At 44.7% G+C, this 16,187-nt stretch overlaps 1 protein-coding gene across 5 annotated transcripts in view; it reads left to right on the forward strand.

Annotated features, from left to right (window-relative positions):
• FARP1 (FERM, ARH/RhoGEF and pleckstrin domain protein 1) overlaps positions 1-16,187 on the forward strand; it is a gene marked incomplete at its 3' end in the record, with an annotated part of 266,728 nt that overhangs the window by 151,667 nt on the left and 98,874 nt on the right. For all 5 annotated transcript variants that reach the window (XM_079136884.1, XM_079136887.1, XM_079136888.1 and 2 more), the window contains exon 3: positions 15,629-15,733. In XM_079136884.1, the coding sequence (XP_078993010.1) occupies positions 15,629-15,733 (105 nt within the window). The remainder of the gene's footprint in view (positions 1-15,628; positions 15,734-16,187) is intronic.

Genomic DNA, 16,187 nt, shown 5'->3' on the forward strand with positions numbered 1-16,187 from the left:
CTTTTTATTTTGAGACGGAGTTTTGCTAAGTTGCTGAGGCTGGTTTCAAACTTACAATCCTCCTGCCTCAGCCTTATATTTGTTTTTAAAATATAATTAGATGCATCTTTATCTTCAGCTCATGACTAATTTGATTAACAAAGCTGTGGGGTGTTTTCTATCTTTGTCCCTGGCTTCCTGTCTTTTATGAACTGGTCTTGGTACTTATAGAATAAGTACCTAAAAATGAAGGCTCCTGTCTGTCCCATCAGCTTATTGATTAATTAAACATAGGCTAGGCTGATCACTTTAGGAGTAAACCATCTAATTGCACTCTCTTCATTCGTGAACCAGTGGTGACTTTGGGGTCAAAGGTCATAAACTGAAATCCAGGAGAAATATTGTTCCTGTCTATCTTGCTAATCCATTTTGTACCAATGAGCTCAAGATCAGGTTCCTTAATTCGAAATTACACAAATGTGTCAAAAGGCATTGATAAATGGGAGAGGCACAAACTTCTTATACACAGGGGTTTCTCAAGAATGTTTATCTTAACGTGTAGCCTTTCCATGTGGATTTTCATAGAGCTGTCTTACAGAAAGTATTCATGGCCTAGGATTTTGCAAAAGGCAGCATGTTGGTCAGAATTATGTCTTGTGTTAAATAAAATAAAATAAAACACCCCAAACCTGAAGCCCCCAGGGCCTGAAAGCTACACTCTTTTCTTAATACCCTGAGACAGCCACAGGGCATTGCAGCAGAGAAAACAAAGCACATTTTATCCCTGCTCTTCACGGGTTGCTCTGACAGACTGGGAGGCCCATTGAGTGAAAACAGAGCTGTTAACGATATAATAAACGCTTTTGAATTTTTTCCATTGGGCGATCCCTCAGTAGGAGACTGCTTTGAAAAAGCAGTGAAAATCAAGCATCAAGACACCAAGTCGCTCTGCTTGGTCGCGCAGAACCTCATGAGGCATCACATCCGGTCTCTGGTGTGTGGCCTGCCTGTAGGGTGTGCCACTTGTTTCTACTTTTGTCCCAAAAAATTCATCAACCATCTTGGCCTGTAGTATCATCAAGGAAATACTCTTTTTCACAGGCTCAGTCTTAGACACTGAGTCCTCTCTACATTCTTGTCTTTTTCTAAAACTGTGTTTTTAAACACAACACAGCATAAAATTTCACACCTTCCCCATTTTGAAGCATACAGTTCAGTAGTGTTCAGGCTCATGCTGCTATGGAGTGGAGCTCCAGAACTTTCCATCCTGCACATCTGAAGCCCTTCGCCCCTTAACCCCTGCTTCCCCACCCCACCACGCTGACCACTCTTCTCTGTTTTTTTATGAATTGTCTTCTGCTTTCTTTTTGCAAATGTATTTTTTTCCCGAGGCTTCCCCCCCATTCAGTGCAACTTGAACTAATCATGCATTTGAGGAGGAGAGAACAATATGCAATTTTCGCACTGATTTTTGTGAAATAGAGCACCCAGTGTACACTCAATAGTATACACAGCTCCAATTAACTTCTTTTTTGGCATCCCTATTTAAAACATGTTTGAGCTGTCTTGCATGGTTAACTAAGAAGTTAGACGGTGGAAAGCAGATCCAAGCTTTTAAAATTAGATCTTTTTGTTGTCTGTGCCAGTCAGAATTTAGTCTCAACTATTCAATTTCTAGGCAAACCTGTGAACTCTGTTTCTTCTTTGAAGGCATGTTTAATTTTGGCCAGATGATTGAATCTGTGTTTCAAAAACATGCTCATTGTCTTTTGGTATTTAATTGGGTTGGTTGTAAGCACCAATACTATCACTTATAAATTTGGGGAAAAAAACATATTTAATCAGTACGCTCCATTGGTGGAATATCATCACTCCAAGGAACCCGACTCTTGGGAAGGGGACACACCGGGCTTTGGTTTTGTGCCTTTCATGCTGTATGTCACTAGATTAGTGTTTCAAATGCCCTTCAGTCTCAGGCAACTTAGAAAGGTTTTCTGTTCTTAAAGGTAGGCCTTATTGCTTGGCTTTGTTTTTTCCAGAAACATGTCTGTTTTCAAACAGGGCTATTCTATCAGTTGTTGCCATGAGGCCACTGTCAGCTGCCCTGGTAGTAGATTTACCTTATAATGGGGTAGGATTTTGCGTATGGTGTAGAACCCGCAGCCAGGCCCTTATCCCACTCTTCACGCTTGCTGTCAGTCTCCCTGCTGCTCGCTGTGAGCATGGGGATGACCCTGCAGAGGTGAAGTGTCCTGGAAGTGGTGGCTCTGGGTGTCCTGCTTCAGGATAAGCTCTGCCCCCAGGGGCTCGGACCGAGACCAGAACTGAAAGCCAGTGTGAATTGACAGCAGAGTGTGCAAAATCCCAGACACCCTTCTTACCAGACATTGAAACAGTCACACCAGAGCAACACGGGTGGCCAGTGAACCAACCCAAAAGGACGCGAACTTTGGATACTCCAAAAGCACTGCATCACAAAAAGCCTGCCCTAGTCTGTGTAGTCACATGCCTGGTCTGTTCCTGGAAGCCACATGGCCACTCTCTATGGTATCACGCATTCGCCATGCAGGGTGGATCTTCCTGTAGATGGGCCTTTCCAAATGTGGCTGTGACGTGACCAGCTTGGTCACACATTTACAGTTTAACGTGGCTCCTGATCAGTGGAGTGTCATCCTCAATTTTGTCATTTTCCTTGAAATCTTTTCTCCCATGGTGGGCCTTGTGCTAGCAGTGTGCACTTACAACTTTTTGAAGACAGCAATCCTTTGACAGCCATTTCTTGAAATAAAAATATATTCTCTAACAGGCTGTAGAATCTTGATCCCACTTTATAATTTCTTTTGTTGAAGACTGTGCTATTCTCACCACAGAATTATGGGTTTAGAATTATTCACTTATCAATTTAACAGAACCTACTCTGTATCGTGCTGTTCCAGTAACAAAACAGATGAGAACTGGTATCCTGGTAGAGTGTGCATCTAGTAGGATAAGGCAGAGGTGGGTAAGGAACATTAGCAGATGTATTGTTCTGAGTGTTAGAAAATGTAAGTGAAAGCGAAAAACAGAAATATTGTGGAATTAGAGGGATGGAGGGGTGGGCACAGATTGCAATTTTTTTTTTTTTTTTTTTTTTTTTCAGTGCTGGGGATTGAACCCAGGGCCTTGTGCTTACAAGGCAAGCACTCTACCAACTGAGCTATTTCCCCAGCCCACCAGATTGCAATTTTGAGTAGGATGGTCAGGGTCAGTCCTATTGAGAAACTGAGATTTGAGCAAAGATGAAGAAGAGGAGAGAAAATTATCCATGAAGATTTCTGGGGAGAGAGTTTCAGCCAGCGTAAAGGTCCCGATGTGCATAGAAAACAGGTTCCGAGTAGAGGAATTGACATACCTGATTTCGTGAAGATGACTAGTTCTGATAGAGGTGACTTGAGTGGTAATTTGGAAACTGTTGATGAGATAAAGTCACATGGAAATCGTAAGTGACAGATCAAATGTAGGCAGGGAAAATAAATCGCTATGAAAAAAAAAAATCCATCCAAATACTCAACCATGAATTTGAAAGAAGAACGGCATTACAGGTCAGCTGCATAGTCCCAGTTCCCACGCACCGTGAACGTTTGAGGGTGTGTGCATGAATATTCACATAGGCCTGCAAGACTTTCTAGGTGTGGGGTTATAGGATGTGGGTGCTTTGAAGTTTCCAGATGAACCTGATTTCTAGAGTCTCTTCAGAATCATTGTTATCCTAGAATTAACCCTAATTAAATCCTGGCATAGAAACCACAGTGTGTAGCAGAACCACCTTGTTTTTCAGAACAGTGGTGTTGACATCTAAGAGTTCTTAGTGTTTTTCCAGTTTGTAGAAGGTTGGGACTCCACTTTTCCCCCCCTCCCTTTTCTATCCATTTTCTTATTCCCCAATCCCTCATCAGAAGATAGTAAAATATAAAAGAAGGTACAAGCTTTATTTTGCAGTGGTTAAAATGTAGGGATGTTTAAAAATACTCAATACAGAGTTTCATAGTTCTTGAGAGTTCGAAATTTCACTGATTTATTGAGCAAGATGGTGATGTGTGCTTGGCACTTGTGTATTTACCTCGTTCTGTTCTGACAACCACTCTTTTAGAGATTTATCATCATTCTATTGTTAAGATGGGAAAATCAGTACCTAGGTAAGACCACGTAACTTCCCCGGGCCATGTGGTTGGCCGGTAGCAAGCCAGGCTTCAAAGTCATGACCTGATGATTCTAGCACCCCTACTTCCTCCTTCTGTGCTGTTCCCAAATATAACCATACGCGTTTTTATACCCAGTAGTAACAGCTTGGTACATGGAAAGTGATGCAAAGGTTAGGTGTCCATCCGCTTTCTTTCTTTATGGTGAAAATGTGTTTGTCATGATTGATTTTTCCCTACCCCATAATTGACCATTCCTTTTAGTAGATTGTCCATATTTTTGGATATGCTTTCCTCCATTTTTTTGTTGTGGTAAAATAGGCATAACAAAAATTTACCATTTCAACCATTTTAAAATGTGGCATTAGTACATTCACATTGCTGCTTAACCATCACCACTGTTCATCTGCAGAACTCTTTCCATCTTCCCAAACTAAAACTCTGTCCCTATTAAGCAACAACTCCACATTTTTCACTCCCCCTAGTCCCAGGCAACTACTACCGTTCTACATTCTGTCTCTGTTGGATCTGCTTTTTGTACTTTCATTATGTTCTTATTTGTATATTTCTTTTCTCTAAGCCCAGAGTCTGTGCTTATATTTATTTGAACTTTCCAGTCTCTCAAATAAAGGTACATCCTAAGTATTTGGTTACAACTCTTGACTTCTTCCCAGATGCGCGAACCTCAAGCCAGTGCCCATTCGTTCCTTCACTCCCTTCCATGGTTAACAGTGTGTTAAACCTGAAAAGGACTTGAAAAATAAAGATGTCTTTGTCCATTTTCTGTGACTATAGTAGAATACGTGAGACCGGGTCACTTATGAAGAGAAGGAGTTAATCTGACTCAGGGCTCTTGGAGACTGGAAGTCCAAGAACATAGTGCCAGCCTCTGCTTAGCTTCTGGTGAGGACCTTGTACTGTGTCATAACATGCAGAAAAGCAGAAGGTCAAGTTGGCGCCTGCAGCGGAGACAGAGTGTGAGTGGGGAATTGGCTTCATGACAATCTGCTCTCTCAAAGACATCAATGTTTTTTTGCTTTGTTTTGTTTTTGACATCAACATGTTTTAAAGACCGAATCACCTTTTACAGGCCCCACTTCCCAAAACTGCCACATGGCAATCAGATTTCCGCATGAGCTTCTGAGGAGGTGAGTCACAGTCACACCAGAGCAAGAACTATTGGCTTGGCAGGTTTTCTGGTGACCCCAGGGCTGAGAGTTCTTAAAGGACTCGAAAAGCTGTGTTTTCACAGCTTTAGATTTGATTCATGTATTTTTAATTTAAACGCCTTTTGCATAAAAAATAATTTTAAAAGCTCCTCCTGAGATTTGAAAATATATTCCCATTTTCCCTACTGACTAATTGAAAACATGTTTAAAATGTTTTCTGCAGCGAGTGTCTAAATAGAATAATCATTCTTTCAGTTAATGTTCGTAGGGATTGGTTCTTGAGGAAAAGCTGCGTTTCTAAGATAAGGTAGCTAAACTTTACCAGAACATGAAGAAAGATGAGAGCCAGGAACCACAGTGTTATTTTAGTGACTTTGTTCCATAAAATTTTCACCCTTCTATTCAAACACTAAATTCAACAAAATATCTATTTCCCATCTTACTGTGGAACAATAATTTTGGAGGCCAAATGTGTGATATCAGGTGGTTTTTTTGTTTTTTTTCCTTCAGAAAATTCAGGTTCCATGGACTAAATGCACTTCTGTGGCTTGGATCATTGAGCCTAAGGAGAAAGCACCACACTAAACAGACCCCAGGAGGAGCCAGACCGTTCCCAGTGCTGGTCGTGGTGGCCGGCTCTCCTTGAGCTGCCAGTCTGGGTCATGCCTGCCTTGGTCATTCTTTGTGTGATATTTATTTGCTGCCTATTAGGGGCAGTCCCAGAATGGCAAGGGAGATTTTTCTATTCTGATAAATTTTAGGTTCTTAAATTCATTTTCTGCAAACGATCAAAAGACCATGAGTTGCAGGTCAGGGTAGGACGCACCCACTACTCAGAGGAGCTGAAATCTCCCATGCACGGATTTGGGGTTTTTTTGTTTTTCGTTTTCTTTTTTCTTTTTCCTTTTTCTTTCTCTTTTGCTCACTTCCTACCAGTTTACAAGAAAGCGATGGAATCACACACACACACACACACACACACACACACACACACACACGCAGCCTGTGCAAAGTCTTGGGATGAAGGAAGAGGAAGAGATCTGTGTGCAGACGCCGGGGTTACACCATGGCTCAATCACAGCGAGGGAGATGAAAGGGCCCATTCTCTCCGTGTCCTGGAGCTGGGGACTCTGAAATTCAATCTGGAGTGTGCTTAGTAAGTGTTCTGAATGCTGGGGCTCGGTGCTGGGGGGACAAGGAGACACTGTGTCCCTGCGGGCAGCCTCGGCCAGCAGGAAGAGCCTCCGCGTCCGTGGGCAGAGCCGTGGCCGGCCTAAACATTCAGCTGCGTCCTCCAGAAAGAAAGCCTTGTCCGGGCTCCCTGGAGTGTGGGGTGAAGGTCCGAGCTCCTGTCCACTGTGCCCTGCGGGGGGCCATCGGTCAGCGGTGGGGCCTGGAGTCCTGCCCCACCCTTCACCCCTGCCCCGTCCTCCATCAGCAGCAGCGTTGGCACCGTGGCGGTCGCTACCGTCATCATCGCCATCGTGAATGCCCTGCAGTTTGCGGGGCCCAGGTTCCCTGCCCAAGGGCTGGTGACCCCCGAGTCGTGTGACCTCGTGACCTTGTGGAGGGTTCCACCACCATGCCTGTTCTACAGAAAGGGAAACAAGGCACAAAGAGCATCTTGCCTCCTGCGAGAGTGACCTTGGACACTGTTGTCCTTTGGGCTAGAACGGCCATCAGGTGCAGTACAGTTGAGGTGGGCAGGGTCCCCTCTGCCCACAGGGCGAGGCCCCAAGGTCACCACGTCTCACCCGGGTGTCTTTATTTGCAGTTGTTATTGCCGATGTCCTATAGCGTGGAAAAGGCAAGAGGGCCCTGCCCAGCTTCTGATGCCCAGTCAGGTTCCACAGAACGACGCTTATGTGGGCGGGAGCTGTGTCTCGGGGACCCATACAATTATAAGGCAGCTGGACACTTGGCCAGTGGCATCATAGCCCAGCACGTGCCTCACATGTGTGGTGACATGGGTGTCTGCAACCCACCGCTACCAGTCGGACGAAAGGAGACCCCTGCATCACTTACAGGACCCAGGGCTTGGAGGTGACAGTGGGCAACTGTTGCTGGTTTGTGTGCTTACCAGGCGGTACTTTTATCATGTGTGAGTCCGATACTTATAAAAAAGTTCACTATAAGACCAGATGCCAGGCTGTGCCCCTGGCTGCCCCCTGCATCTTATGCCTCCTGGGTCTCTTGATGTCATTGTTTTCTCTTGTGCTTGAGTTAATCTTCTGTTATATAGTCCTCATGACCCTCGGAGCTGTAGGCTCTAACACACACACACACACACACACACACACACACACACACACACACTACAGCCTGGGTGTGTCCTGGGTGATATCAGCACTCTGCGGTGTGTCCATGACCGTGACCAACTCACCCGATAGCACACTCCTTGGACTATTGTCTTCCCATTGAGCAGTGCAGGGCTGTATTCAAGAAGTCTGTAACATTCTGATTTTTTTTTTTAATCTTCCTTTCTCTCCTAACTTTTCGAATCATTTCTTGTTTTCCAAAAGTTTCCAATAATTTGCTCTGTGAGCTTTCCTCATTAATTCTGTGACATACTGTCTGGCTTTTTAGTCTGGAAAGTTCTGCAGATTTTTCCCATGTTCCAGTGGTATGGTTTCCTGTCCTCCTGGATCTTTCTGGGTAGGAGTCAGGTGATCCCAATGCTGGGCTCCAGCGATGAAGGTAGAATATCTAGGGGCCACTCTGTTCCCATCTCTACCCGCAGCTCTAGTTTGGAGGGGTGTTCCCAGCCTCTTTGTTAAACTTTTCTAGTGAAATTTTTATTTCTGCTATACTGTTTTTTTTTTTTTAAATCTAAGCTACTCCTCATTGACCAAATATTCCTCTTTCTAGTCATCTGAGTTTTAAGTTAAAAGCTCTTAGTGACGTGCATATGCAACCTGCAATGTTTCTGAAAGTGGTTTTGTTTTTTTTTTTTTTTTTTTTTAAGACACACCCTGTATAATCAGGAGTACCTAATGCTAAGGCAGACAGGAACATGGACCCTACCTGGGGACAAGTCATGTGACTTGCTGCTGTGTTATCTGGGCTCTCTGACCAGGGAAACTGCAGGGAGATGCATTTGGGGTCTGGGAAAGGGACCACTTTCCAGCCTCAACCCCATTCCTCTGTAAATTTACACTCCCGTCAGTTCCACACAGCAACCACACCCTGCAGTCATAATCTCACCTACGTCTCACCTCAGTCCAGAGGGCAGATCACATCTCTGCTCCTTTCACGACTGCATCTGCCAGGACTGAAGCGCATCTCCCCAAAATCCATCTGCTGCAGCCACAACTGTGGAGGCTATGTTTTGAGTACCGAAGTAATAAAGGTTAAATGAGGTGATAGGATGAGCCCTGAGCCATTAGGACTAGTGACTTTAGAAGAGGACTAAAGATCAACTTGTTCTCTTACCACAGGAGGACACAGAGAGAAGGCAGCCATCTGAAAGCCGGGAGAGAACCTTACCAGAAACTGATTCAGCCAGCACTTTGATTATAGACCTCTCATCCTTCTGAACTGCAAAAAATAATAATTTCTCTTATTTAAGTGTATGTTTTGTTACAGCAGCCCTAGCTGACTAATACATCATGACTCCATCTGTGCTCACCTGGCAAACTCCTGCTCATCCCATAAGACCCATTCAGATAGACTTCTTAATATCTTAGATGCTGCACTCCCAAAGTATTCTACCATCAGAGACAATAGCTAGTTGCTTTGTTCTCTGCCTTCCACAACTTTTTGTTAGTACCTCTAACATGGCACTTCCCGTATATCCTAATTTGATTGGATATTTGTCTACATCAATAACTTAGAGATACCTTCCTCTGTACCTAGTACAGTGCCCACACATGGCTACCCTTGATCAGTAAATGTACCCCAGCCTCCTTAAGCCATTATAGTTATTAATAGTTCTACTCACCTCGTCAAAAATTACCAAAGGCCTGTGTATGAGTTGGCTTACTGTTGCTATGACAAAATACCTGAGAAAATCAACTTAAGAGAGGAAAGATTATTTTTGCTCATGACTGTAGTCCATGGTCTCATGAGTTCATAGTTTCTGGCTTGTGATGAAGCAGAACATCATGGTGGACAACATGGCCAGGAAGAAGAAGATGGTTGAAGGGATGAGAAATCCCCTTCAAGCATACCCCCCAGTGACCTGCTTCCTCCAACTAGACCCCTCCTGCTAGTCTCCACCACCTCCCAATAGTGTCCTCAGCTAGGGACCAAACCTTCAACACATGAGCCTCTGTAGGACCTTCCAGACCCAAACTGTCACAGCTGTAAGAAAATCTGTGACATAGCGAGGCCCTAAGATCAGACGGGTTGAGGGTTAGTGGATTATAGAGCTGTCTTTGAATATTTTAGTGGTAGGAAAAGAGGAGCACAGCGTTTGAGAGAAGCCATTCCCTTCTGCTGCATGAGTGGTTGTCATAGTGATATGGGTCCCAAAACAGAAAAAGCACTTCTAGAGATGGCCCTCCAGAACCTCGGCAGATGCAAACTTTGAAAATGTGGTCTAGGTGGTTTTCCATCTGAGGTAATTTCTGAAAGGCAGAGCTTCAGCTTTATCAAGTGGGAGATTAATTTATTTGGCTCTTTGAGGTGGTAGGAGGAGGGAGAATAGACCTCCCCCAATCTACAGGAGAATGTGTCCTCATTCTTTTAGAAGTGAAAAAAAAATATTCCTGCATAAATCTTTATGACTAGAAATAACCGGAAGGCATAGAAATGGCTTAAAGGCCCAATGATCTGAAGCCACTTTGACCCCTACTTGTCACAGCTGGGACTGGCCACGGCTGGGCACCCCGATTGGTATTTAGAGTGCAGTTGCTGGGCCTTCCCCAGGAGGGCCAGCCTCCGCCTAAATTCAGCTTCATAGGACCCGCCAAAGGCCAGCCTGAGTGGAGAAGGCAGGATAGACACTCAGTTCAGAGTCAGCAGACTGGTTTGCATCATAGATTAAAATTAAAATTCAGATGTTTCTGGAGCATAATTAAAAGCCAATAAGAAAAAAGCGATAAAAAATTTGATTATGTATTCTCACTAATGACTGGTTTGTTCTTCAAAATAAAACATTGTAATTACCGTTTGGCCTCTGGTAAGGAATGTGCGTCTGGATCAGGACGGCCGTGCGTGGAATCCGCTGGACTTGGTTTCCTGGAGGCAGCATGAGCCTTCAGATCAGCCCTGCCCACAATTCAAACACTCAAGCAAACGGGGACGTGGAAGAAACCACACTTCTGCTGTCAGGTCTCTTTTGTGTCAGACCATCACTAACATATATAGGTCTTCAGATGACGCCTGCGTAACCTGTGTCCCTTCCTCGTGTATGAGAGCTTGAGCAGCCAGAAGGTCTGTGTGTGTGTGTGTGTGTGTGTGTGTGTGTGTGTGTGGTCAGCCATTCTGAGAATATTAGTTGGCGGGCAGTGTTCTGCTTTGTGTTCTGCCAGCTTAATCTATGCTGTTACCACCTTTGTCCCCACTCAAAGTTTATTGACCGGTTTACGGGGCTTTTTTCTTTTTGAAGGCTGTAAAGAGCGAGTTGATGTGTAGCTTTTGCATGCTGTCATTGGCGTCCAGGGCAAAGCCTGCCCAAATGTGTGATTTGTGGTCACTTCCCGCATGTTCATTTCATGCCTTTTTTTTGCCAGACACATATAAAGAAGGTCTTTATCCCGAGAAATATTAGCAAATATGCAGGACACACACTTTCTCCCTGTGTAATGAGGTCCTGTCCCTCAATATTTTTCTAAGCTCTAATGTAAAGAAAATGGATTCTTTCTTTTATTTCTTTCCTCCTTTTTTTCCCTTTTCTTGCACTGAGGATTGAGCCCAGGGGTGCTTAACTACTGAGCCACACCCCCCAGCCCTTTTTAAATATTTTATTTAGAGACAGGGTCTCCCTAACTTGCTGAGGGCCTCACTTGCTGAGGCTGGCTTCAAACTTGCGATTCTCCTGCCTCAACCTTCCAAGTTGTTGGGATTACAGGCACGCACCACCGTACTGGGCTATTTTCTTATTCTTAACATTGTGAGTAGCCTCCAGTCTTTTCTTGATGTGAGCCCCGTCCTTTAGTTATTGTTTCCCATTTTTCTTGGGTTTCCCATTTTTCTATATGGAAAAACATATAGAACATAACAATGTAATATTGTAACCACTGATGAGCACGCAGCTCAATGGCATGAACACATTGACATTATTGTACTGCCATCCATCCCCAGAACCCCACCTGCCATTAAACGCCAACTCCCCAATCCCTGGCAACCACCATTCTGCCTTCTGTCTCTGTGGATCTCACACTTAGATACCTTGTTTAAGCAGAGTGATGCAGTATGTGTCCCTTGGTAACTGGTTTAGTTCACTTAGCACAGTGTCTTCAGGGTTCATCCATGAGTAGCTTGTACCAGACCTTCTGTACTTTTTAAGGCTGACGAATATGTCATTATATGTTGCTGTAATTTGGATGTGCTTTGTCCCCTGCGGGTTCCTGTGTTGGAGGTTGGTCCTCAGCGGGCTGGTGTGGAAGTGGTGGGAACTTTAAGAGGTGGGAATTGGGGGTGTGCCCTTGGAAGGGATTAAGGTAATTTGTGGGACCCCTGAGTTAGTCGTCATGAGAGGGTTAGTGTAAAAGAGCAAGCCTGCCACTCCCCAGCCTCCTCGCCTCCCCGTCCTGCAGTGTCATCTCCTGTCCTGCACTTCTCTCACCATTGGATGCCTTCTGCCATGAGGCCTTCACCAGAACCAAGCTACGCAGTGCCTGTCCCTGTGCCCTAGGACCGGGCACTAAATATGCCTCTTTTCCTTAAGCTACCCAGCCACAAATATTTCATAGTAATGGAGAACTTGGTAATAAATGTGCACTTGCTACTTCTTGTTCATTTGCCATTTGTCCATCAGTGGACACTTGGGCCCTTTCCATCTTTGGGCTCTTGTGAAGGCTGCTCTGTACGTGAGCATGCACGTATCTCCTCGGTACCACACTGGCAGCTCTTTTGATTCTATACCCAGGAGCAGAATTGCTGAATCGTAAGATGATTCCATGTTTAATTTTTTGAGAAGCTACGGTACTGTTTTCCATAGCAGTTGTGTCATTTTTATAGTCTGTGGTGTGATTTGTAACAGAATAACTTTCAGAGTGAAGTTCAAGGACTCATTAAAGGCAAGTACAGAGAGATGCTATTGATGCAGTGAATTTAACCTAGGAAGAATAGCTCTTCTTAACTCGGAGGAAACTCATCCCGTGCCTCCCTCCTCTGAGATGCTTTCTCCAAAGCAGAGTGTGGCCCTGGATATGTTGATACCCCCAGATAGTTTTGTGCCGATTCCTGAAAGACAGGGAAATGGGGTCCTGATTGTATTACGGTGTCTTGATATCTAAAGGCATTTTAGGTTGTAGCAACCTGGGACACTTCAGGATATTAATGCCGAGTCCCTTCAAGTGACATTTACCCAGGAAACTGTCCAGTCTGGATGCATTTAAGCCTTCGAAATGCTTTCTAGTGATACCAGGTTTCCTTACCTCTGAATATAACCAACGCCTGCAGGAGAACTCATAATGCTGTATAGGCATCTATTTTATAGATAAAATTTAGGGACTATAAAGCCACCATTCAAATTCTAAATTAACAAAAAAAAATTCAGTGCCATAAAAATCATTTTTTGTATATATTCTTATGAAATAATAAATCCTAAGAAAAAAATTTAAGAATCGAGAACAGCTTTGTCATTTATTAGCTAGATTGCAAGCATCTGTTTCAAACCCTTTCTTCTGCAGAAAGCCCGTGATTCGTGCTTATCTCTGGCAGGACAGCAGTAGCATTTGCACTGCTAAAGTGTTGCTGCAGGTTCCAAACCCAGCACAGGCAGCGTGATCACCAAGGTCCGCTCTACACATTCAGAGTCTGTGCTGACTCAGTCCAGGACTGTTTCAATGGTAATGCTCCCCCCATCTCCTGTTAAGTGTTTAGTTTAACACCCTGTCTATAAAGACATCCATTGTGTATTGATTTTTTTCTGCTTGTTTGGATTTCCAGTGTTGAACTGTGAAGTGCCTCATTTCTCAGACTCTGTAAATCTAGATGAAGTTATCAAATTCCCTAGTTCCAGGAATTCTCTGGGAAACGTGAGTGGCTGCCAGCTGGGCAGATATTGGTGGCTTATTTTTGTTACAAATAGACAATGTCGAGAATTGTGAGAAAGATTGTCAAAGTGGAATTTGCTATTCCCTTAAAAAATAATCTTATAGGAGTTCTTCTATAATTTTTACTTTGGGAGCCTGTTTTTATAATGTTCTTATTCATGTCTACAGATTTTACTAGAGTTGCTGGAATGAGAGGAGGTCCCAGAATAAATAGCTGTGCATAAGTTCATCATGTGGCTCTTTGGAGGCTGGTGTGAACTTGAACCCAGAACCAGGGACTCGTGTGGAGCAGCTTTTCCCCTGGTGTCAGCCTAACTGGGAAATGCCTGCACACAGCGTGTCTGAAACAGGACAGACTGGTACACCGAAGTGGTGGGAAATAAGATCATGCTGCTCTCTGTGTCCCTTCCCTGATAAGTGAGTGTGGACTGGGGAGGGAGTTTGCAGGGAAGAGTGGGGGTCAGAGGCAACCAGGTGTTACTCCCGCGCCTGCACACGGGAAATGACTCTACCTGCATCTGTCCCTTGGACCAGGCTGCCGGTCTACAGCTGAGTTGAGATCACACACCCTGAGGCAGCTGTGAGCACCTTCCAGGTTTCAGTTTGTGGGAGCATAGAGTGGCATCTGCTAAAAACCCAGAGTGCGTAGCGTTTACCGCCAAAGCATCTTTAGTGGCTGCTCGGGCCACGCAGGCCTCAAACGTGCTGCCTGTCAGTCTCTGGGGTTGCGAATTGATTACTAAAATTGATTCCTGCTCTTCTGTGGGGGTGGGGGACATGAAAGTATAAAACCAGAAACTGTGGACGGTGATGGGTTTGAGACATTTTTCTTCCAGCATGTCATTGTGACTGCCAGATAGTGAAGGGAGACTGCAACATAGGATTCTATGCTGCGGAAGGTAGAAGTTGGGTTCTTATATTTAAAGCTCCTATCCCTGTGAGTAGTATTGACATTGATCTGCGTGAGGAGCAGGCACTGATGGAGCGCCGAGTCCTTGCTAGGCCATGGGGCTATAATGATGAATAAAGTAGCCCCAGATTAATTGAGGACACAGACTCAGCTGGGAGGAGGTAACTTATTCAGTTGTGCATACATTTATTTCAACAAAACAGCTTGATTGGTCTTCAGGCATTGTGGATACAAGGATGATTAAAATATGGCATTTCCTTTCAGTGTGAGTACGATCTAGTTTACACACACACACACACAAAAAACAAAATCCCAAATCAAAAAGCCATAAATGCTGTGGAGGAGTCTTGGGACATGAGTTGAAAATTTATGTTCACATAAAACGTGCACACAAATATTTATAGCAACTGTATTCGCAATTACCAAAACATGAAAGCAACCAAGATGCTCTTCAGTAGGTAAAGGTAGAAACAATTTGGGGCATCCAGACAACAGAATATTATTCAGCAATGAAAAAGGAATGAGCCGTCAAGTCACCAAAAGACACAGGGAACATTCAACGCATGTTACTAAATAAACGAAGCCAGGCCGAAAAGCCTACACATTGTACGATCCCAACTACAGGACGTTCTGGAAAAAGATAAATGTAGAGACAGTTGGAAGATCGGTGGTTGCCAGGAATGTGGAGGGATGAATAGGTAGAGCACAGGGGATTTTCAGGGGAAGCTGGTTTCATACAGGGAAGCCATTCTGTATGACCCCATAGTGGTGGAGACTTGTCTACACATTGGTCGATGCCCATAGAACTTCTCAGCACGAAGAGTGAATCGTAGTAAGAGCTAGAGACTTCGGGTGATAACCGTGTCTCAGTATTGGCTCAGCAGTTACAACAGACGTGCCACACCGTGTAAGACACTGTGTGGTAGGGACGGGACTCTACCTGCTATAAAACTACAAATCAAAGTCTACTCTTAGAAAAGGGATGGAGGTGTGCCTGGGGTCGGGGTGGAGAGGAAATGGCAGAGGTTCGCCCTCAAGTTTGGGGGACAGCAGGAGCAGGGCACAGAGGTGTGGCTGGGTCTGGCACCCAGGGTGGCGTGGTGGATGTTGGCAAGCTGTGTGGGGCCTGCAGGCTCAGGAGTCACGAGGTTTCCTTAGTGGGGCAGCCGGGTCGGGATTTTGGTGCTGCCTGCCTTCAGGGTTGACGCCTGTTGCTTCTGTTCCCAGCAAAGAGCTCCGGGCAAGGTGCTGCTGGACGCCGTGTGCAATCACCTCAACCTCGTGGAGGGCGACTATTTTGGCCTCGAGTTTCCTGATCACAAGAAGATCACGGTAGGAGACACTGGTCAATGTGGCTGTGTTACTCTCTGTTCATTTTGGGGAGTCATCGGTACCCTCCATGGCCATACAGAAGTAAACAGAGGAAAAACACCCAGCAGGCCCTCATGAACATTTTAATTTGTGTGTGTGTATCTGTGTGTGTGCAGAGGTATATAGATATTCAGAACAGAATTTCACATGCATGATAAAGGTACCTTGTGCACGTGGTCACCAAGTTCAAGGAGGGTACTCGGTAAACTCTCCCTCCCACCCCGGGAACCTTCCTTCTCTTTAAAATGCGCAGATGTGAGGAAGCAGCTGACAGTGGCCTGCACATTCTCCCATTAGCAAGGGAAGCTCTCCTTTCAGCATGTCCAGCCCTCTTCCTTCTTTTTCACAGCTGCCGCATATAATTTGCAACTTCCAATGTCAATGATTCACTACTTTGGATTCTTTCTTTTTTAGC

Source organism: Sciurus vulgaris (assembly GCF_902686455.1).
Source record: "Sciurus vulgaris genome assembly, chromosome: 4".
NCBI classification, from domain to species: Eukaryota; Metazoa; Chordata; class Mammalia; order Rodentia; family Sciuridae; genus Sciurus; species Sciurus vulgaris.